General features: G+C 38.4%; 3 protein-coding genes across 4 annotated transcripts in view; all 3 read left to right on the plus strand.

Annotated features, from left to right (window-relative positions):
- LOC146471428 (uncharacterized) overlaps positions 1–1,649 on the plus strand; it is a 3,719-nt gene extending 2,070 nt beyond the window's left edge. For both annotated transcript variants that reach the window (XM_085120796.1, XM_085120797.1), the window contains one exon: positions 690–1,649. In XM_085120796.1, coding sequence (XP_084976922.1) covers positions 690–1,052 — 363 coding nt within the window. In that variant the 3' untranslated portion in view covers positions 1,053–1,649. The remainder of the gene's footprint in view (positions 1–689) is intronic.
- Positions 1,650–2,551: 902 nt separating this feature from the next.
- LOC146471429 (uncharacterized) lies at positions 2,552–5,570 on the plus strand. The gene is made up of 3 exons (XM_085120752.1): positions 2,552–2,943; positions 3,625–3,736; positions 5,213–5,570. Exons 1-3 carry the CDS (start codon positions 2,880–2,882, stop codon positions 5,568–5,570), a joined length of 534 nt encoding a protein of 177 aa, XP_084976878.1. The 5' UTR covers positions 2,552–2,879.
- A 1,964-nt stretch (positions 5,571–7,534) lies between these two features.
- Positions 7,535–19,199, plus strand: LOC146471430 (uncharacterized). Its single transcript, XM_085120897.1, has 4 exons — positions 7,535–7,653; positions 17,114–17,177; positions 17,858–17,972; positions 18,737–19,199. The coding sequence occupies exons 2-4, from the start codon at positions 17,114–17,116 to the stop codon at positions 19,083–19,085; spliced, it is 528 nt and encodes a 175-aa protein (XP_084977023.1). The 5' UTR covers positions 7,535–7,653; the 3' UTR covers positions 19,086–19,199.
- Positions 19,200–20,176: the final 977 nt, after the last annotated feature.

Raw genomic sequence — 20,176 nt, forward strand, 5'->3', positions numbered from 1 at the left:
AATTATAAGCAATACTCACCTACACCATAGTTAGTACCTTCTGCTTTTGGCATCGTCATTTATTATCAAGTGTCCTCAAATTCCTCTTTGTTTTTTTCCTGGACGCAGCCAACGGGACAAAATAGCTTGAAAAACCACTGCAATCTCACTGTTCCGACAGAGGGAGTCACACGAAGGAGTCATACCACACTGACACAGTGATGTCATTCGTGCGTCTGTACTCTAATCACCAAATCCGCTAGACCAATGAAAACGCTGTTTCTCGCCCTTCAATGTATAATTGCCTAGAACACTTCAGAATACATTTACATCTGTACGAGAGATTAACAGCTGGATCTTACAGCATGCATACTGAACACTTGTTTTTCACAGTATTGTTGTGATATTTCAATCATGGTATACAATCACGAATTTTACATGAACTAGTCTAAAACATGGATAAGAAGGCGATTGCTACACCTTACCCCCTCAGTATGGTGTTTGCATCTTTAACCTCCTGTAAGCGGACTGTTGTCCTTGGTCCCAGGGGTGTCCACTTACGGGATGGTCGTATGCAATGTGAATTGTATAGTGGAGGCGCTCATAACCCAAGCCGGGTGTGCCAGCATAAAGAGTTGTTGAAAAAATACATAAACTCAAATATGAAATGTGTATTTGCAGCTGTTAATTGATTTTTTTTTGGTCTTCAGAAATTGATATATCGCCAAGAGATGGTAGAAAAGGCTAATCTGTCCCCAAACAATATGAGCAAAATCAAGTCCTTATTAGAACAAGAGAACGCAGTGCAGTTTATGTCATCTGAGGAAAGTGACCAAGCCGAAGAGGGAGCAACGTTAAGTGGTCCACCACCCAGGCACATAAAAACACTACGGTGGGAAAGAACAAAGCTGAAAAACATCACGGCTACCCTTGATGCAACTTATCAAGCTCGCATGAGCAAAAGGCAAAAGCGAACGGCTTCCAAAGTTTTGCGAGTAGCTGACCGAAACTTGTCAGACAGGCCGATGCCAACAAACTGCCCCCCTTGGGCAGGGCGGGTGGCACAAAATTAGTATAACCCGGTGACCGACTTTTTGTCAAAGGCGCAACCTGATTGGCTGCGCAACACAATTCGCTTTACTATAAGTCGCTTTACTATAAGAGAGGTAGCATCACGATTGTCGTTTTCCGCCGGTGTCATTTTCAGCACCATTATTTACTTGTTACTGTTTCACAAAATAATTCGACGAATATGCTATAAAATAATTTTGATATACTTTTTAAATCAGATGTTTAGATAAAGGTATAGTGTATTATTTCATTTCAAGGGCCACATTAGGTTTCATCTTGTTAAATATGTCATAACTTAGCAGAAGCTTTATTTTTTGCTCCTACTAATTCAAATGGAAAAGTTATAATATTATATGTAAATAAGGAATAAAGAAATACATACATTTTTACAATGCGATCTCTTTAAAAAGGTGTGGTTGGTCTCAGAGTTTGCTCAACGCAAAGAAGTTTGAGATTAATTCGAATAAAACTGTCCCACATTAACTTATATTACACACTTGCTTGGTGTAAGTCCGGTGGAAGTGAGCAGGGGTATCTTTGAATGTCTGAACATCCATATAAGAAAAACCTGTTGGAATTAATCTATCCGTTTCCAAACTAGCGAGTGAAGTTAAATTTCCGCATTTGGGGAAACCCTGTGAATAACTGTCTATCAACCGAATTTACGAGCTGCGGAAACAAGACGGCTACAGATGGTAAACCCAACCAATGGCGAGTTATTGTGTTTCCGCATATCCACATTTCGGAAACCCTATGAATACTTGTGTGTCCACCGAATTTACGAACTGCGGAAACATGACGATTACATATGATGAACCCATCCAATGGCCAGTTCTCAATAAGTTTCCGCATATTTCGGAAACCCTATGAATAACCATGTATCCACTGAATTTACGAGCTGCGGAAACATGACGGCTATTAGAGTTTACGTAAGATAGTAAACATGACGGATACGTGAGTATAAGGGATGCGTTTCCGCGACTCCGCAGAAACTGAAACGCAACGTACACACGTGTTTCCTGCAGCGGTTAGTTGAATTTCCGTTGGCGGAAATTCAGGTTTCCATATATTCGCAACGACCACAGAGCCGACCGAAGGGATACGTCCGTTTTGGTCAGCGAAAACGTCAAATATACACGCGCGTGTAGGTGGAACGTGGTAGAGCGGAAATTTTGCCACCAGCAAATTTACGGTCAAAAACAACATGCGAACGAGTACGAAACACCCTTAGGGCTGCCAGTGTATTACCAAGCATCCCCGTCGTGGCCGAGACTCTAATTATCCACTGTTTAAACTGTCGAGTACTTCTTAGAATTTATTGTTCCGATTTATAGCTTCAAAAAAGCTTTGAATAGTCTTGAAACGTATAATCAATAAGGCCGCCAATTTAATTTAAAAGATCAAGCTTAAGGAACTGGTCAAAAAGTATAGGGTGGGGTGGGCTGGAGCATTTGGAAATGTGGTGGGTACTGTGTTCTTAACATTTGAAAAATCGCAGGCTCAACGTCAATATAAAAAAGGTTCTTACCATAAAAAGAAAGGAAGCATTTGAGTATATCTGCGGCTACCCTGGGTGACAGAGTCTATTTTCTTTTTTTCGAGAAAGAGAACCGTGGCAAAGCCGTGGCAACGAGGCGCGAAGCGACGATAGAAATTCACCTGACTGCTCCGCCGAGTCTTAGAAAATATCGAGATTGCAAGATTTTTCCTTGGGAGTTAACATCCATTTCTATGAAACTGTGTAAAAAATTTTCTTTTATTTTGTACACCAACATTGTGGCAATGCAAACCACCTATATACTAATAATTTTATTATCGCTTTGCTTCAGATGAATTCAAGATTGGCTTCGCTTTTTCTAATTGTTTCAACTTCCTTACTGTTCCTTCCATCAGGTACGAACCTTGTTCTGCCAATAGAGCTTTTCATTCTATTTTATATTGAGGCTATTGCTGTCTCACTTTGACATTTGCCCATTTTTGATATTCTATCCCATCGTTTATGCTTTCATCTTTTTAGGTAAATTTCTTGTTTCTTGTTGACTCTCCTTGGATGTAGGTCTGGATGAGGGTACCTCCATCACACTTAACGCATAAATGTTAAGCTCTCTAACATCAAACAGCCTTATTAACTCGGCCACATTTTATAGCTCCCCTTCGGGCAAGTAACATAAATACGTAATTTTTTCCCTCCAGGATCCTCCAGTACAGCGAGATAAAAAATGATACCGCCATGCAATACAGTTCAGTAAAATCAAGAGAAATTTCTCTTGGTAAAATACAGTACAATACAATCAAATTCACGTAATAACATCAGGCAAGAAATTATGTTCAAATTTAAGTTTGAAAAACATCTTCAGTTTCAAATGCAAATGGAAAATACAAATATAAATACAAAGCGTATTTATATCACACCGACTAGTGGTTCTATTTGCATTTGAAACTGATAATGGATGTAGGTAATCCGAAACATGTTTTTCAAACCTTGAACCGTGTGTTGCTATTTGTAGATTAGTACAATACAAAGTAATACAATGTATATATAATAATGCTGTTGTTATGTTGTTTTACTATCAGTATCCGCAGGAGGTTATCACTGCATGGTTTGTCCCACAGACGCACTGCTGTCTCCGTCAGAATGTAACATGACAAGTCGTTATCAAAGCTGTGACTCATTTAGTTATACACCGTAAGAATTGTTTGATTTTTGAATTTGTTTTTCTTCCTAAAATGACCCGGAGGTCACGGCAGGACTTTCGAATATGATGTTAAGACTGTCGACGTTGTACCTAAGGATTGGAAGTAATAGATCAAACACGAGGAAGAGTGTTTCCTCCGATTTCCAAACACCGAGAAATAGGTTGGAAAAACGAGGTGCAGCCGAGATTTTTTAACCAACTTCGAGGTGTTTGGAAATAGGAGGAAACACCCTTTCGAGTGTTTGATATAGCTTCTAAAACTCTTGATAATTCTTGGAGAAATTCGAAGCACATTTTCAAACCTCCTTCACGGTAATGATTTCCTTTGTTTTCTCTCAATGATTATTAATGAGTTTAAGAAAGTTTTTTCAAGAACTTTCAAAGTCGGAATGAAATCTCCAGTGATTTATTTTGTTTTTTAAAGTTGATCCAAAGGTTAAAGAAAATTTCCAAACTTTCTCAAGTCTTCCAAAATATCACTCAAACACTTTCGCCATGAAGACGTCCTGACAAGAACCGAGGATTTCTAAATCTTCACTTCAATTTTTTCAGAACAGTGTAAGGCTAGTACGGAATGCTATTCGTCATTTGAATAAGAAATAAATCAGAAATTAAATAGTACTGACTTCCTTTGACATGTCGTGTTCCCCTCTATCTAGACTTTTTTTTTTGTTTTCTATGACCAGGGGTAAGGTACGTTGGAAAACTAAGGAAATGGCCTCTTAACCCTTTCCTGCCCAAGAGTGCCATATGGCACAAGACGCAATTATGAGCTCAGTATCTGGTCAATTTGTGTGAAATTTGCACAACCAAAAGATCTTGGAAAGATCTACAAATTGAAGGCATAAAATCATGCCCCCCTCCTATATGAGACTTGATTTACCACCCCTCAAACTTTTGGATTTTTTTTCCTTTGTACGTTAAGGGCCCAGTTGATATCTTACAACAAGCAATGCACTAAGAGCTGTACATTAAGCTATAGTTTAGGGGGATACCCAGTATAAACAAAGAATAGGAAAATTTTCAATGTTTTTCTTCTTTCGTTTTGGACTTTTCTCACTCTAATATGTGACCTCCTCCATCTCTGTTGGTGTGATTTATAGCACACCCCAGAAAATACCTTTTAAATGGTATATCACATGTGATCTCCCAGTTCATAGTTAACGATTTAGAAAAATTCGACATTTCCCTTGGGCAGGAAAGGGTTAACCTGACGTTTTTGTTTTTAATAAAGTATTATGGAACTTCATGGGCCTGCATTTAAAACATCCGTTTTAAAAAAATGATTTCATGGTATACTCTATCACCTTCATTTGTCTTCTATTTGTGAAATGGGTGATATGTCAGACACGTTGTGGAAGGCACGTGGAAGGCGATTTCACGTGCGCCTGCGTGTACTCTCCTTTGGCGGAAGGGACGACAAGTCGTAACCAATCATGCATTGATTAATGAACCCATTTGTCTAGATGTTTTGCAGCAACAGCTGAGTTGGCGAACGGAACATTGGTTAGCCTACGAGGTTGCTATGAATGGCCAGGCAACTGTAACGTGACTGCTTGTGAATACGGAAGCAACATCACTGGGATTCCATTCAAACGCTGCACGGCTGAATGTTGCTACGAGGAATGGTGCAATGAAATGGTGCCTATGTTGATGCCTGAACCAAGCCCAAGCTCAAGCCCAAGTTCCTCTCTTGCAACAACCAGCCCCACCAGTGGACCAACACCCACCAAAGGCTTTGAAGGCCCGAGTTCTGCTGCCATGAAGAAGGAAGCTTTCTTTTATTTGTCGACCTTTTTCCTGATTGCCTCTCTCTTGCTGTAATAAGCAAACAACAGAACCTAAGTTTTCATTCTCTATCGAGAAGCACTTGTAGTTTCAGTCAGCAATAAACAACACAAGTTTAACAGCACAAAATTTGGTTGGTGGTTGGTTTGTTTGTTTTAATCGTCTCCTATAGTTTTCCAACACTTACCTGAAGTGAGAAAATACATCCAAACATTACAGTACACTATTCAGATTACAATGACTTCATAATGCTAAGAAAAACAGAGAGCGATAACAGTCACTCACCTTCCCCTACCACCCACTGTGTATCGCAAAAAGACCTATACTTGCATCATAATAATTATAGTCTTGCTCTTTGGTATTACAATCTGGGATTAGTTTGGACATTGGTAGACAGGGTGTACTAGATCAAGGACACATGGCTTGGTTTTACCCAAAAACTGTTTTTCAATTTGGGTAACTAGTACGATTACTGATGGGTTTACAGCCAAACCTCCCGTAAGCGACCACCCAAAATGTCAAGCCAAGGTGATCGCTTACGGGACGTGGTCGCTAACAAAAACATTTTTAAACATTTTTAAACATTCCAAAATTATATTGCCAAAGAATTTCAGTATCTAAGTTAATGTTTGCCCGAAAAATCACCTAATACAGTGAATGGGACAAGTCTATTTCGGGAAACCCGGTTCCTCCCTTGTGACATTCATGTCTCCTGTACTATCCAAGAATGTACATGTGATAATGTTACAAAGGCAAATTGTCAAACTCCCAACACTGGATAGATATGAGGACGTAGGTGACAAAAGGTAGCTTACAGAAGGTTAAAAACAAAAACTGAAATTGCAAGCTGTCATCTCTAAAGTGGTCGCGGTCGCTTGCGAGAGGTGGTCACTTACGAGAGGTTCCAACTGTAGTGATTTGACTGGGGAGATTTTGGTATTTTGGAAAACTGGTCGTACAAGTGAGGTGGTCGCTTACGGAGCTGGTCCCAAGAGGAGGTTCGACTTTATTTCTAAGGCCACGATTCCCAATTGTGCTAAACTAGCTATACCGCTGGGCTGGCGCTACGTAAAATAAATTAAGACAGCTATTTCAATCAAATGATCCTGCAGAAATTTACCCTTTAACTATCAACTCTCTTGATAAACCAAACACTCGTAATTCCGAATTGCCAACACTATTTTTCTTTCATTTATGGTCTTTTTAGAATTTCTTGGAAGATGGACAGGTTTTACTTTCACCCTGAATTCTCACTGGGATATATAAGCTCCCAGAGTAAATATTGCTAATTGGTTTGCAACCAATTCCTAGAGATCCAAAAGACAATGATGTGGCAGCCATGCTTGAACCTTCAAAGGCAGCCCAAGCTCGCGTCACTAGAGAGCGTACGTGTAATAATTAATTACTAGTGGGACGATGACATTTGAGTGCAAGCGATATTGGGTAACAGGCAGCCGTTGAGAATTTGTCTCCTAAGCAGGCGCGGATCCAGGATTTTGAAATGGGGGGTGAATTTTTGTAATAATGTAATAGAACCAAAGCCTGGTTGAGGTGTTTGACGTCTGTGCAGCGACGAGCTCTCAAGGAGCTTGTTAACAACAAAGAAGTTATTCTCAAAAAAGCAGATAAAGGCAAAACAACCGTCGTTATGAACAGAGAAATTAACGCATCCTCGCAGCACTTACTCCATTCCCACTGCGGCATCTCGTTGTACATTATGTCAATACACTAGAAAACAATCCCGCTGATTTTGCTGTCTATAGAGTGTTTTTATTCACGTGACTACCGGCCATATTAGTTTACTGAAACAAAAGAAAGTATTTGCACAAAAATAGAGTTCAATTCCCAGAGGTTTAGTTTGGGACACCAACATGGCCGCCATTACTTTGTTTTGGGACACCAACGTGGCCGCCGTGACGCCATGTGAAAACGCTCTATTGATGTCCCGTCGTGTCGATTCGTTATGCCATTGGTCCCTTATAACAATGGAGCTGGCCACCATGCCATTGACTTTTGGGATCTCAAGGAATTGGTTGCAAACCACTTCATGCAAGGTGTGTACCTAGACGCGCTCGTCGTATGTCAGAAGTAGGTGGTGCAACAAAAGCAGAAAGGAAAGGTAAGAAAACAAGTAACTTTACCGTTTGCTAGGCTGCATGGAACAGAATCTGCTAAATTCCGTTATATCGAAGGAAAAGTTTGTGGTTTTATGGTATTGAGGAGGTCAATGAGCAAGAAGCCGTCTCTCCCTCTTAGTCCTTTGAGCCCCCAGTGGGGCAAAGGGCCGCACAAGAAGCCGTGCTCGAAGTCTTATAGCCTTTTTTGCTCGACGAAGGAAAGCGCAGGGGGAAAACGCTAAAAAAACACAAGGAAGGGTTGTAAGCTAGCATGTTTCAGTCGCGTTGAGCCAGACAAACTGTATATTGCTCTCAATTTTATATTTTATTGCTCAATCCAGTTTGAACAGTAATTTTATGCACGTTTTGCTTTTATTAACACCTTGGTTTGTTTATTTATAAGGTGCATAATTTTAGAAATCGGCGGCAAGTATTTTGGAATAGCGCCACGCCCCTTTGAGGTCTGAGTCGAAATTCTGCTGTTGCCGGCTTTTTATTTCGTAAAAATCTCTCGGCTACACATAGTGCGCATTAGTCCCTTGCACTGAACAGAGTTTCAACAAAATTGCAAAGACCCAATTTGAGAAATTTAGGGCTTTCCAAATTTAGGTCATAATTTATGTAAAAATGATAAGCAAACTTTACACGATTATATCTAATAAACTATGAGATTTATTCCTTTATTTTGGGGATCTTTATTACAGATGGGTCCCTGCAAGTCAGCAAAAAGCTTTAGGGCTTTGTAAATGCGCGCGATTTTGAGCAATGCAAACATAGAAATGATAGCTTTAGCTATTTGTTGACGCTTGTCAGCGTTTCAGAGTCCTTCTCACAAAAAAGCATTTTCTTCAGGTTACTCCAAACCTTCGCGGGTGCCTTCCCGAAAAAAATTCGTACGTGCGTTGTTTTTTAGGAAACAACCACAATCTATATATCGATAAAAAGCTTATTTAATGCAAAATTCGATAAAATTATAAACTATTTTGGTTATTCCTCTGCTAAGGCAAAGGAAGCCGGTAAACAGTAAAATGACAGAGCACCATTCCGTCGAATTAATCGGGTATCAAACGTGATCTCTGAGGAAATGTAGCTACACAGTGTTAATCACAAATCATCAATCTCTCAAAGGGTGTGAGCATTTTCCCGTCAGTTCCTATTGGTTTTCTTTTAATATATCTGTCAAGTTCCAGTAAAAAAAAAATTTGCAAACGTGTTGCTTTCCGAGGCGGCCAGGAGGGAAGTATTTGATTTAAAAAAAATGCCGACACCTTTTTGTTCCTCGTTGTTCAGTTAACTTTCGGGCGAAATTTCACGAAATTTCGTCCATTCTACATACCCTATTAATTCATTTGAAGAGGAGGCATCTTGCAGAAATCGTATTGCGAGTTTTCGCCTTCTAAAGATTTGGAAGCATGACACGCCTTGTCGGAGAATTATGTTAACACCGGGCTCACACTGTGAGCCGCCAGCCAATAACATAGTAGAACCCCTGACGTTCACAGGAAGCAAAATGGTGCTTCGCGGGAAAGTTATAGTTTTTCAGTCATGTTTTTCCCAGTTAGCTTCTGCGAGCACGTTTTCGGTATTACCTAGGGGAAAAAACGTTTAACGAAAAAGAAACGAAAAGAAAAGAAGATAAACCGACAAGCAAGCGCCAATGCAGCATCATAGGGAGGCACTAGTGGCCAACATGAAAGCTATCGGGTAAATTTTGTTTGTGTTCAGTAACAAACTAACATTTCAAGTCTTCGAATTTTGGTTTATAGACCAAGATGTGCAAGAATACTAGAACCCCCAAAGGCAATCTCCTACACTTAACCAGGCTCGAAGATGTAATAAATGAGGTTTAAAAGCATGGTTTTATTTTTTTTATTTGTTGAATATGTCGAGAGATACGACTTTTTAAACCGTTTAGCCGGGTTACATGTTAATGAGTGACGCATAATTTCATACGCGTTCCACATGATAAAAACTTGCTTCCATTTTTCAATTGAAAATGAAGTTCTTATGAACAGCCTGTTATAGATTATTAAAACTACAATATATAAGGTTTTTAAATTTAATGAAAGTACATTTAAAGCAATAATAACATAAGAGTTGCACAGTTTCAAGGGGAAATCAGTAAACATGAAGTACAAGAGCGCAGCGTGAATCGTGAACTTGTAAACAAAACCGGAAACGAAAGTTTATGCGAATATTTTTCAATAAAAAGCAAACGCGCATAATAATATCTCATTGCATCTCATAGCACATTTCAAAAGCTTTATTTTAGTGCAAGAACGAGAATTCTACGATGATTCAAACCCGAGCTATAGATTTTTGAACATTTTACATCTTTTAAAGTATCACGTAACACGCATCAACAGAGAGGCCGTTACGCGCACTGGAGGTGTAAGAAAAACTAAACGTGTAGCTACTTTCGGTAGTGCGTTTTCAAATAGTTTATTAAACAACGTTTTAAAGCATGGTTTTCTTCCGTTCAATAAAAGATCAAAAGATATGAATTTTCAAACTTTTGGTTAGACGTTAATGACTGACGCATAATTTCCATGCGTGCAAGATAATAAAAAACTCGCTTGAATTTTTCAAATGAAAATAAAGTTCAAATCGACACTCTATTATATAAGATTGAAAATAGAATATATAAGGCTTTCAATATCAATTAAACTACATTTATAGCATTAAAAGGATAGGAATTTCCCACTTTTCAAGTTGAATCAGTGAACAGAAGAAGTACACCTGTGTCTTTTCAGTTGTAGCATCGCGTTTTTGAGTTCTCTTTCGAGGAACTCGTTCACAGCTTTCTCAGGAGCATTCGTATGTGCAGTCCACGAAACATTGCTCACTGGTCTGGGAAGATTCAAGATACTTAGCACCTTCTGTGCTGCAAAGTGATGAGAAATTGACTTGTCTATTTCCAAAACCACAGCACTCAAACTCGAGTGTAAACAAAAAATGCTAATAAGTGGAAATGAAGCCGTTGCCGCGAAAAGGTCGCTGGGGAGTCCACGCCTTACAGAGATTATGTCACCTTGAAAACTTATTGACATTTTTACGAAAATACCTTTTTCTCAATGTTCTCGCGCGTGTTGTAAGATTTTAAATAATTTGTTTTTGAAAATGTAAGTTTAAGTAATTAACTTAAATTAGATCGAAAAATAAACATTCGGCAAAAAGTAGCCCCTCGAAGGTTTGGAGTAACCTTAAACATTCGTAGTTTTTTTTCCTTCAAATTTTTCAGGGCCACAATTCATTAACTTACTACCCGGATTCTGAATTTCATGGTCATTGAAAAACTGTGACATTATCTCCTATAAGCCCAAACTTGAGTAAACATTGAAGATTTTTAGCGTTTTGGCTGAGTTTGTGCTTTGGGAGTTTTCTATTGTTTCGAGCTTGTCATGATACAGCATTCTTGTTCAGCACGCGTGCAATGACCGGCCGTCGATAAAACCAGGAACATGGAACATTCCGAAACATCCTGGAACACGAAAAAAATATTCATAATAATAAAAAAATTAAGATAAAAAGCAATGAAAGAAATTAAAAATGAAGGAAAAAATGAGAAAAAAAAAAGTGGTTTTTTTTTTATAAAATGAAATTACATTGTATCCGAAGGAAATTCATATAAGAAGAAGTACGGATCGGAGTAGGTGGGACGGTAGGATAAATGGGGTGTTGTAACTGACCACACTGAATGAAAGCGCAAGTACTTTCCCGCCATTTGCAGCACGTGTTTATCGTCCGCTGCGCCAGAAATGGATCATTTCCAGCTCGGCTGGAATACGCGAATGAGCAAGGAACACCTTCAGGCGTTTCTCCATGGTATTTTTTCCTTTCATTTTGCGCGAAAGTGTTTATCGTCTGCTATAGGCTGCGCCAGAAATGGATCATTTCCAGCTCAGCTGGAATACGCGAATGAGCACGGAACACCCTCAGGCGTTCCTCCATCGTATTTTCTCCTTTCGTTTTGCGCAAAATCCCTGTTTCAAAACCAATTATTCGGTAAATGGAAGGGGTTTTGTAGCTCCAAACCAGCCAAAGTAGCGTATTTTCTTTAGCCGTAAATGACAGTCCGCTTTTGGTTAAGACACAGAGACGGTCAGGCGTCTTTTACTGACAAATAATTATGGCTACACCTACATCTTGCAACCGGGGGTAGAACGCTTCTTGAAACTCTTGCCTAATTCCACATCAAAATATGTGATTTTTCCTAACTTATTTCGGACACGACCTTCTTGGGATGTTCTGGGATGTTCTGGAATGTTCCGGAATGTTCCGGGATGTTCCGGAATGTTCCATGTTCCTGGTTTTATCGACGGCCTGCAATGACCACGCTTGCCTGAATGCATTCATTGAACATTGCACGCGTGCTGAACAAGAATGCTGTATCATGACAGACTAGAAATTATAGAAAACTCCCAAAGCACAAACTCAGCCAAAACGCTAAAAATCTTCATTTGCTCTCTATGCAATCGTCGTCTTTAAGTCAACATTTAATTTCAATGATTTAAGTTTAAGTGGGACCCTCCCTAAGTTCCTCATAACCTAAATTGCGTCTTCATTCAGTGTGGTCAGTTACAACACCCCATTTATCCTACCGTCCCACCTACTCTGCACTTCTTCTTATATGAACTTCTTTCGGATACAATGTGATTTCATTTTATATATAAAAAACACACACTTTTTTTTCATTTTTTCCTTCATTTTTATTTTATTTCGTTGTTTGTTATCTTAATTTTTTTTGTTATTATCATTTTTTTTTCGTGTTCCGGGATAATCTGGGATGTTCCGGAATGTTCCATGTTCCTGGTTTTATCGACGGCCTGCAATGACCGCGCTTGCCTGACTTCCGAATGCATTCATTGGACATTGCACGCTTGCTGAACAAGAATGCTGTATCATGGCAGACTAGAAACAATAGAAAACTCCCAAAGCACAAACTCAACCAAAACGCTAAAAATCTTCAATGTTTACTCAAGTTTGGGCTTATAGGAGATAATGTCACAGTTTTTCAATGACCATGAAATTCAGAATCCGAGTAGTTAGTTAATTAATTGAGGCCCTGAAAAAATTTGAAGGAAAAAAAAACTACGAATGTTTAAGAAAATGCTTTTTTTGTTAGAAGGACTCTGAGGCGCTGACAGGCGTCAACAAATAGCTAAAACTATCATTTCTATATGTTTGCATTGCTCAAAATCGCGCGCATTTACAAAGCCCTAAAGCTTTTTGCTGACTTGCAAGGACCCATCTGTAATAAAGATCCCCAAAATAAAGGAATAAATCTCATAGTTTATTAGATATAATCGTGTGAAGTTTTGTACATAAATTATGACCTCAATTTGGAAAGCCCTTTGCATCCCTTTCTTGTTTCAACAATTATCTAAAAAAATTTATTTGAGAAAAATTCGACCTTTCTTCCCTATAAGTAACCTTAAAGATATGCAAATTTACTCCTTTCAAAATTTGGAACTGCTTTAAACAACGGGGTCATTGTTATTTGGTGGCAACGGTGCGGCTTTTTACACAATTGTGCTGTAATGGGTGTTGCATTTAAACTTGTATCTGTAAATGTTCGAGGGATTCGTTCTTGGTAGAAACGGAAAACAATATTTGCGTGGCTAGTGAAGCAACAAGCAGATCATTTGTTTTTACAGGAAACATACAGTACTAAAGAGTTAAAAAATAGTTGGAAAATGCAATAGACAGGTCAGATGTTTTTTTCTCATGGTTTTGAGCATAGTAGAGGTGTCCTTATCTTGATAAAAAAAACTCTTTAGAATTCGATCTTAAGTCCGTGCGTCAGGACAACCAGGGTCGTTTTTTTCTAACTTGTGGAAGCGTCAGTGCAGGACCAAAAATTTATATTTCTTAACATTTACACAGCAAACAAGACTAACGAACAAATTACATTTTTTGACTGCATAAAGGATGAATTAGATAACGCTTGTATTGACGATGGCTGTAGGATCATTGTCGGTGGGGATTTTAATGTTATCCTCGACCCGGAATTCGATGGTCATGGGGGCAATCCTAAACTAAAAGAATCCGCTTGGCAGATTGAAAATAATGATTAAGTTGATATTTGTATATCAAATATAAAAAGGTTTGTGTGGAGGCAAAAAAAGCCTTTAGTGCAAAGAAGGCTCGATTTTTGGTTGATAGACAACGCTCTTCTAGAGGATAGTGATCAAGTTGATATCACACCTTCCATCAAGTCAGACCACTCAGCAATCGTACTAAGTATAAACAACACCGACCGTAGAAAATCAAACACGTGGTCCCTCCTTTTTGGGAGATTTAATACAAGTTTACTTGACGACAAGGATTGCGTAGAGATGGTAAACAAAAAGTAATCAATCTGGATCGAAGAGTTTAAGGATGTAAAGGATCCGAAACTGTTCTGGGATCTCATCAAATATAGAATTAGACGGGAGACTTTGTCTTACAGCAAATCAAAATCAAAAGCGAGAGAAAGGAGGGCGAGCCTAAATGGAATGGAGGAAAACTTGAAGGATATTCACACGTTGTGTGATCAGGACCCATCGGTTGAAAATATCAGCAAATTAGAGATCCTTAAGACTGAGTATGGCCTCAGATATGAGTACATTGCACAGGGAGCGATAGTACGTTCGAGGGAAAGATGGTATCAATTGGGAGAAAAGAGGAACAAGTATTTTTTAAATTTGGAGAGTTTAAGAGGTAAGAAAAGCGTTATTCGTAAGATTTTTACCACGGATCAATCTTTAACAACAAAACCTGAAGTTATAATAAAGAAACTTTATAGTTTTTATTCAGATCTTTACTGAGGGGAGGACTCAAGCCTAATTTCAAGCTCGTGTGCAGGAACTTTAACAGACACCTTCCGGTCAAAGATTTCCGTGCCAAAGCTTTCCGATGAAAAAAGAGCAAAATTCTGAAGAAAAATTAACTGTTAGTGAATGCTATAATACCTCGCTTAAAAACGTCCCAAAAGAATAAAACGCCTGTTTACGATGGCTTTACGGTTGAGTTTTATTTAGCGTTCTGACCCACTGAATTTTCGGAAAGCATCTTGTCACCTGTTTCAATTACGCGCACGATCACTGGGAATTATCTAATTCTCAGAGACAGGCGGTGATTACTTTGTTGGAGAAGAAGAGTAGAGACAAAAGGTGTATTGGAGACCAACATCTCTCATTAATTTCGGCACACTGAATTACCTCGAAGACCGTCGCAAAACTTGTGCAAAGAATGCTACCGGACTTGATCCACAACAATCACTACAATTACGTGAAGGGTAGGTCAGTTATATGACGCAGTTAGAACAGTTGACGACGTCATAGAATACACAAAGCAGGTCAATATGACTGGAGTGTACGTTAATTACAATAGACTTCAAAAAAGCTTTCGACTCGTTAAATAACAACTACTTGATTAAAAGATCGCCAAGCATATAACTTCGGGCCGTTCTTCAATGGATTCGCACTTTCTACTCGAACGTGTCTAGCTGTGTTATGAACAACGGTTTTACCTCGAATTATTTTAATATTGGCTTCGGAGTGAGACAGGGGGCCCTCTGTCATGCACCACTCTTGTTTATTTTATCTCTCGAGGTGCTTGCTTTCAGCATCAGGCAAACTAAGAATATCCAAGAAATTAAAATTGGAAATGAAGAGGTTGAACTCGGCCGCTTTTCTGCTGATAACACATTGGTTTTTTTTTTAGAAATAAATCTTCTTACGAGCATCTTGTCTGTATACTTAAAATATTTTCAGTTTTCTCAGGGCTTAAAGTTAATCTAGAAAAAACAGAATTCTTCTACTTGGGTTTGAGAAAGCTGGAGACATTCCTACAAGAATTTAAGACATCAGTTAAAATTGTAGGTGTGTGTTTCAGTTACAACGAAGTGCATATGAAAATTTTTTTAAGAAGATTCTCAAATACATTAAGAAAACTTACACTAAACAGGTGGAAGAATAGAGGGCTTACTCTTAGAGAAAATCCAAATTTTCAAATCTCTCGCAATCCCAAAATTATGTTTAAGGCAACTCTCATCTACGTCACTAATGACCTTGTCCAGGCTGTAAACAAAAGAATTTTGCAACTTCATTTGGAGCGTATGTAATGGCCCGATTGTAGCATCAGTTTGTGTAATACTCTCCCTTTCGTTGTTTAATCTTCGTGTCCGTCATATGCAGCCACTGAAATGATAAGAATCCCCCACATACCAAAATGTGACTGCATGCGTGACGCAATATTTTGTATCATGTGACGCGGAACTCGTCTTCCGTAAAATAGAACATCGCCAGAAATCCCCTCTAGGTAGCCCCTCTAACGCAAAACTATTATGTCATGTTCTCTATTTTTAATTGCCACCCACTGTTGGTAAAGTTACCCTGTGTGTAATCATGGCTGAATTGAATTATTTATTCAGTATGTACAGGAAGCTTCCGTGTAGATTCTTCTGGCCAAATCGAACTGAAGGGTAATAAAAGCGAACCTACGACGCTTGAACTGTCCTCGAATTACTCCACGACTGTCTACGTCCATTTTGGTACGCCATAACACAAACAGGCTTGTTTGATCACACGAATAGACTGTTTTCCTGCCCAGTGTTCATCGAGGGTATCTTTCTCTCCTTTCATCGCCTCCTCCATTTCTTTTCGCTCTCGTTCAAAATTTCAGGCGGGAAAAAGCGGAAAACGCACAAATCTCTACAGAAACGCGACACATGCTAGTTTAAGACGTGTTGTCCTTGTCATTCCCTTTTCATTTCCCTTTCCTTTTTTTTTTTCGAGAACTGGACCGTGTGTGTGGTTAGCTATGTGATCAAGAGATTGATTGACAGTCGGAGGCGATTGAATTACCGAGTTGCACGTAAGTTGTAGCCGTTTGTAGTGTCGTCACGCAACGCTTTGTGAGGGAGTGTTGCGTGACAACACTAAGAACGGCGCGACGGCTATCATGGAGGCTATTAAAATAGAGGTTGGATTAGACCGTGATCGGCGAAGACGGACATTTCTTTTAAACTTGTAAACATGAGCGACATAACAAACGCATAAAGCTTAAATTTGCAATTGCTTGTAGAAAATCTTTCGTGACTAGTGCTGCATAGCTGGCGGAATGATGAACGATGGTAAAGTTTGGGCGAACAGGCGAACAGCAAAGCCGGAAATGCGCGGCTCTGTCGCTAAAACTTTATATTTGCGCGTGGACACTGAATTTTACCTCAGCTGCCTACGGCCAGAGTGGATCAGAAGGTGCATGCCATGTGGAGTGTTTCCACATGACGTCACGGCGGCCATGTCGGTGTCCCAAATCAAAGAAATGGCGGCCATGTTGATGTCCAAAACTAAACCTCTGGGAATTGAGCTCTATTTCCATGCAAATACTTTCTTTTGTTTCAGTAAACCAATATGGCCGGTAGTCACGTGAATGTAAACGCTCTATACTAACAATTTTATCATGGTTTTGCTTCAGATGAATTCAAGATTGGCTTCGCTGTTTCTATTTGTTTCAACTTCCTTGCTGTTCCTGCCATCAGGTACGAACCTTTTATTTTGTTATCATGCTAAGAGAACTTACCATTCCATTTTATATTGAGGCCATTGCTGTCTTACCTTGCGTTTTTGCCCATTTTTTGTATTCTAGCCCATCGTTTTTTCTTTCATGTTTTTAGTTCAATTTGTTGTCCACTTTGATGTAGGTCTGGATGAGGGTACCTCCATCACACTTAACGCATAAATGTTAAGCTCTCTAACATCAAACAGCCTTATAACTCGGCCACATTTTATAGCTCCCCTTCGTGCAAATAACAAAAATACGTAATTTTCTTCCTTCCAGTACAGCAAGATAAGAATGATACCATACAATGCAGTTCAGTAAAATACAATACAATACAATCAAATTTACGAAATAACATCAGGCAAGAAATTATGTTCAAATTTAAGTTTGAAAAACATGTTCGGATGACCTACATCCATCTCCAGTTTCAAATGCAGATAGAAAATACAAACACAAAATACAAATATAAATACAAAGCGTATTTATATCACACCGACTAGTGGTTCTATTTGCATTTAAAACTGAAGATGGATGTAGGTAATCCGAAACATGTTTTTCAAACCTTAAACCGTGTGTTGCTATTTGTAGATTAGTACAATACAATGTAATAAAATGTATATACACAATAATAATGCTGTTGTTATGTCGCTTTACCATCAGTATCCGCAGGAGTTAGTTATTACTGCAAGGCTTGTCCCACAGAAGCACTGCTGTCTCCATCAGAATGTAACATGTCATCAATTCTTGACGACGGCTGTAGCTCGACATCTAAACCGTAAGAATTATTTGATTTGTTAAGTTTTTTTTTTCTTAGTAAAATAACCCGAAGGTCACGGCACGACTTTCAAATATGATGCTAAGACTGTTGAGTTTGTACCTAGGAATTGGAAAGTTTTTTTCAAGAACTTTCAAAGTTGATTTGCAATCTCCAAGAGGTTTTTTTTTAGTTGGTCCGAAGATTTAAGAAAATCTCCAAACTTTTCTTAAGTCTTCCAAATATCACTCAAACACTTTCGCCACGAAGACTGACTTCCTGACACGAACCGAGGATTTCTAAAACTTCACCCTCCTGAATTTTCTCGAAACGGTGCTAGGCTACTTATAATTCATTAACAACGTAGTATAGAATGTTATTCGTCATTTGAATATGCAATAAATCAGAAATACTTGTGACTTCCTTTGACATCTTTTGATTGCTTCTATCTAGACTTGGCTTTTTTCGTTTTCTATTACCAGGGGTAAGGTACTTTAGAAAACGGAAGAAATGTCCTCTTACCCTGACGGTTTTTTAAATTAAAGTGTTATGAAACATTATATATGAGCCTGCAATTAAAAGATCCGATTTTAAAAATGAATTCACGGTGTATTCCACCGTCTTTTATTCATTTCTCTTCCATTTGTGGAATGGGTGATATGTCAGACACGTTGTGGTAGCCACGTGGGAGGCTTTTTCATGTGCGCTTGCGTGTAATCTTCTTTGGCGGAAGGGACGACAAGTCGTAACCACTCACATATTTATTATTGATCTCATTTGTCTAGATGTTTTGCAGCAACAGCTGAGTTGGCGAACGGAACATTGGTTAGCCTACGAGGCTGCTATGAATGGCAAGGCAACTGTAGCGTCACTGCTTGTGAATACGGAAGCAACATTACTGGGATTCTGTTCAAACGCTGCACGGCTGAATGCTGCGACCAGCAGCGCTGCAATCAAATGGTGCCCATGTTGATGCCTGAACCAAGCCCAAGTTCCTCTGTTCCAACAACCAGCCCCACCAGTGGACCTACATCCACCAAAGGCTCTGAAGGCCAGATTTCTGCTGCCATGAAGAAGGAAGCTTTCTTTTATTTGTCGACCTTTTTCCTGATTGCCACTCTCCTGTTGAAATAGGCAAACAACAGCACCTAAGTTTTCATTTTCTATCGGGGAGGCACTCCTAGTTTCAGTCATCAATAAACAACACAAGTGCAACAGCACAAAATTTGGTTGGTGGTTGGTTTGTTTGTTTTAGTCGTCATATATAGTTTTACAACACTTATCTAAAGTGAAAACATATATCCAAAGATTACAGTACATTATTCAGATTTCAATGATTGCGCGCATAATGCTAAGAAAAACAAGGAGCGATAACAGTCGCTCGCCTTCCCCTACATACAGACTGTGTATCGCAAAAAGACCTTTACTGGCATCATAATAATTCTAGTCTTGCTCTTTGGTATTACAATCTGGGATTAGTTAGGACGTTTGTAGACCGTGTTCTAGATTAATTACATGCATTTGTTTTCGAGAAGATGATAAGAAATTTGCCGATGTTTTACGCAAAAACTGTTTTTCAATCTGGGTGACTAATACGATTGATTATCTATGGGTTTAATTCTAAGGCCATTATTCCCGATTGCAAGCATAATAACTCTATTGCTGGGCTAACGTTACACAAAATGAATCAACGCATCTACTCAAACGATCCTGCAGAAATTAGATTTTTCAATTTTTAATGAAAGAAAGATGTTCCATGTAAAAGACTTCATAATACGAGATCTCCCCTCGCCTGCAATTTACAAATTCGTATAAAGCATTTGTAACTTTTTTAAGTGTTAGAAGTTTTTTCTCAATCTACCGGGCCCAACTGAATATCACTTTCGTGATGTTGGCTCCCGGTATAAAGGTGATGATAATGAAGATGATGATGCTGATCATTATTATTATTATTATTATTATTATTTTTATTATTATTATTATTATTATTATTATTATTATTATTATTATTATTATCATTATCATTATCATTATCATTATCATTATTATTATTATTATTATAGTTATTATTATTATTATTATTATTATTATTATTATAATTATTTTTATTATTATTATTATTATAACTATTTTTATTATTATTATTATTATTATAATTATTTTTATTATTATTATCATTATCATTATCATTATCATTATCATTATCATTATCATTATCATTATCA

Source organism: Pavona decussata, unplaced genomic scaffold, assembly GCF_977016875.1.
Source record: "Pavona decussata unplaced genomic scaffold, jaPavDecu1.1 SCAFFOLD_102, whole genome shotgun sequence".
NCBI classification, from domain to species: domain Eukaryota; kingdom Metazoa; phylum Cnidaria; class Anthozoa; order Scleractinia; family Agariciidae; genus Pavona; species Pavona decussata.

Coding starts and splice junctions, on each gene's coding strand:
- LOC146471429 (XM_085120752.1), top strand. CDS start 2,880: ATGAATTCAAGATTGGCTTCGCTTTTTCTAATTGTTTCAACTTCCTTA. Junction 2,944..3,624: donor CTTACTGTTCCTTCCATCAG/GTACGAACCTTG, acceptor TTTTACTATCAG/TATCCGCAGGAGGTTATCAC. Junction 3,737..5,212: donor GACTCATTTAGTTATACACC/GTAAGAATTGTT, acceptor CCATTTGTCTAG/ATGTTTTGCAGCAACAGCTG.
- LOC146471430 (XM_085120897.1), top strand. CDS start 17,114: ATGAATTCAAGATTGGCTTCGCTGTTTCTATTTGTTTCAACTTCCTTG. Junction 17,178..17,857: donor CTTGCTGTTCCTGCCATCAG/GTACGAACCTTT, acceptor CTTTACCATCAG/TATCCGCAGGAGTTAGTTAT. Junction 17,973..18,736: donor TGTAGCTCGACATCTAAACC/GTAAGAATTATT, acceptor TCATTTGTCTAG/ATGTTTTGCAGCAACAGCTG.